The sequence below is a fragment of the Trametes versicolor genome (assembly GCF_000271585.1).
Source record: "Trametes versicolor FP-101664 SS1 unplaced genomic scaffold TRAVEscaffold_134, whole genome shotgun sequence".
NCBI classification, from domain to species: domain Eukaryota; kingdom Fungi; phylum Basidiomycota; class Agaricomycetes; order Polyporales; family Polyporaceae; genus Trametes; species Trametes versicolor.
The window spans coordinates 1-3,014 of NW_007360454.1; the positions used below are offsets into that span (position 1 = coordinate 1).

Genomic DNA, 3,014 nt, shown 5'->3' on the forward strand with positions numbered 1-3,014 from the left:
CTCTTGAGGTCGGCGCAGAGCCCGTCCTCGAGTGTTCGGAGGCTGTACGACTTGCGCCGCGGACCCCGGACTTCGCGGCCTCCTGTCTGCTCTCGACTTCTGCGGTAATCTCGTCGACCGTCATGAGGCTGGCAGTATCTGAGCGGTCACGCTTGCTGCGCAGCTCAGTGATGTAGCTCATCCGCTTCGACGCGGTAGACAGACGTCTTGACGAGCGGATGGAGCCCTGGCTGTCAGATAGGTTGAGTGATTCTGACAGCGACTCCGAGGGGAAGGCTACTGGTGGCAGGAGGTGCGGGCTCGTGACATCTGGTACGTTGATGTCGACAGAGTTTCCGTCGTCCGTGGACAACGACAACCGTGGCGGCTCCTCGATCTTCGGTGCCTCGGCGTCGTCGTAGTCTTGGGACGAGTACGGCGACGGCGCGCGCTCGACCGCTGTCATGGACGACGACGACATCGACGCGCGCGGAGACGCGGTGCGCTGTGAGCCCAGCGTGCTCACGCTGAAGCGCGACTGCGACGGCATGCTGAACGAGATGATGCTGTCGCGGCGCCCGGGGACGCCGCTCTGGCGCATCATGCTCTGGCGGCGCGTGCGCTCCAGCACCTTCTTCTCCGTGAACGGGAAGTACGCCGCCAGGTGGGTCGTGATGAGCTCGCTGGGCGGCCGCTGCCCGAAGAAGTTGCGCAGCTTGTTCGGGCCCTTCTGGCTGTTTGTCGGGCTCCCCGACGCCTGCGCTTCGGGTTCTGCGACATCCGTCTTCGGTGGCGGGATGGGCACGCCGAGCCCGCTGAGGATGCTGACGGAGCTCGCGCGCTTCATCGCCTTGGTGTAGACCGGAGGCTCTGCCGCCAGCGCCCTGTCGAGCGGGTCCTCGTCTTCGTCCGAAACCGTAAGTGAGGGAGAACCGTATCCGCGCCTCGCTCGTAGTGTCTTGCGCAACGTGAAACCGTGCACGCGTGCAGGGTCGTCCGGGGATTTGTGGCACAACTCCACGATCTCTGCCTCGCTAAGTGGACTCCCTGTAGATCGTTATCAGACTTTGTTGCATTTTAGGTATCGTGTCAGAACACGTACTTTGCGCCTCAGGCATACCCCACTCTGAAAACGCGCCCCACCCGTCGACGCTAAGTCCGCCGTCGTCGGACTCGACGGACTCAGAGCTCTCCGGTCCGAGCTTTCCGAATTTCTTGAGCGCCTTCGTCAAAACCTCGACGCCACCGGAGCAATCGGCGACGTTTAATGTCGTGGTCTTGCCTTCCTCGGGCAGCGTGAACTTAATCAGCTTCCGACGCAGGTCGTCAAGTGAGGGATTGCTGCGCGAGGACGGCGTGCCTGGTCGGAAGTCGTTAAGGTTCCTGTACGCATCCCTGCGCCCTGAGGAGAACGACTCTGCGATAGGAGAGAGCCCATGTGCCTGTTGCAATTGCGAGGTCGCGTATGGGTGCGCGCCATTACCCGTGCGTGGCCGTGGCAGGGGTTTGTTCGAGGTCTCCGAAGTAGGAGTAGAGCCGGAATATGAGCCTGTCCTCGAGTGTTCGGAGGCTGTACGACTTGCACCGCGGACCGGCGGCTGTGAGGGGGGAAACGGCACTGGCAGAGGCGAAGTCGACCGGCTCGGCGCCCGATTGCCCTGCCGGGGGTCTGAAGGCAAGCCGTATCCCTGCCAACTCGGACCTTGCGTCTGGGAGCCTGGTGTGAGCAGCCCGGCCTGTGGTAAGGCGAGCGGCGCATCTGGCAAGGTAGGCGTGCGTCTTCCAGATGTGCTGGGCGTGCTGGGGGCATGGTGGAGGTTCCGGGGTGTTCGGGCGATCGGAGGCAAGGGAGGCTGCCCTCGTGGTGGAGGTGGGAGGGGAGGCAAGTTCGTGCGGCTGTGAGCAGTCGTAGGCGTACCATGTGTACTCGCACTGTTTGGCTGCAATGGCAACGGACGCATGTTGTTTAAGCGAGCTGAGTCCTGGCCGTCGCGTACCAGGCGGGGCAGGTCCGGCGATCCACCATTGGGGGGTAGATGCAGAGGTGCAGGTCGGGCGGACTCTAACCGTCGCGCGCCCGTGCGTGCTGCCCCATGGTCGCTGGATATACTGGAGGTACGGCTGTGGTCGATAGTGCGCGGGCGATTAAGGATGGATGTGAGGGCGCTGCTGGCGGAGCATCGTTGTCGGAGGTGCTTCACGCCGTTGAGAATGCGCACTCGGTCCCCGACGCTCGACATGCCCATCTCCTTCAGAATCATCTGGTCCAGCTCGAGGAGTACATCGCCCCTGATGTCGTTTGCCCTGAACGTCGCGGCTAGATGTGCACACCTGATTTCAGATAGCCAGACCGCGACATGCGCGTCAGTCCAAGAGCGAAGGAAGTCCGGGTATGGTGTGCCAGGAGGGGCCTCGAGCGCATGGTTGGGGTGGGCAGACGTAGGAGTATTCGTCAAAGATCCGTTTAAGTTAACATTTACACGGGAGAGTTGAGGCTGCTGAAGGGAGATGGGGGTAGCTGGAGAAGACGGGGAGGAGGCTCTGGAGGTGGGCTGGGACGCGTCTTCCAGCGCCTGGAGGTTGCTCGAGCTAGCCACTGCCACAGACATCTATGATGGCGTTTCAAGCAATCCAAGAGACACCAGTGGTCGTTGAGAGTCGTTACGGAGAGCGGAGATAGTCGAGGATGGAGGGACCAAGCTCGTCGACCAGCGCGCGTTTAACTTCTCATAGACCTGTATGAGGGCGACGTTGAGCAAGAGCAGACTCGACGAGAGAGAAGCTGAGGCCAAGGATAAAGAAGAGGGCAGATATGAACACCGAGCGGAAGGAGAGGGACAAGGGAGACGGCTGGAAGATGAGAACAACGTTGAGCTCCGGGACTGCCGCAACCGCAACGACCAATCCTGCAAGCGCCCGTCGCGATCATTCATTGGTGGGATTCGCGCGTGCCTTGTCCTTCTTCCACCTACACTCACTCCCTTTTTCTACAACACTCCGCTCGGCGCCGGGGACGCGGCATCTGGACCCCGGTG

General features: G+C 61.8%; 2 protein-coding genes across 2 annotated transcripts; both read right to left on the reverse strand.

Moving 5' to 3' along the window:
• Positions 1-523: 523 nt before the first annotated feature.
• On the reverse strand, positions 524-1,030 carry TRAVEDRAFT_80071 (putative MAPKKK; the record flags this gene model as incomplete). Its single annotated transcript, XM_008047682.1, has 2 exons — positions 524-847; positions 896-1,030. Coding segments are annotated over 2 exons (459 nt in total), but the record flags the coding sequence as incomplete, so codon positions are not given.
• Positions 1,031-2,150: 1,120 nt separating this feature from the next.
• On the reverse strand, positions 2,151-2,351 carry TRAVEDRAFT_84563 (uncharacterized protein; the record flags this gene model as incomplete). The annotated part of the gene is made up of 1 exon (XM_008047683.1): positions 2,151-2,351. A coding segment is annotated over one exon (201 nt), but the record flags the coding sequence as incomplete, so codon positions are not given.
• Between the last annotated feature and the right edge of the window lie 663 nt (positions 2,352-3,014).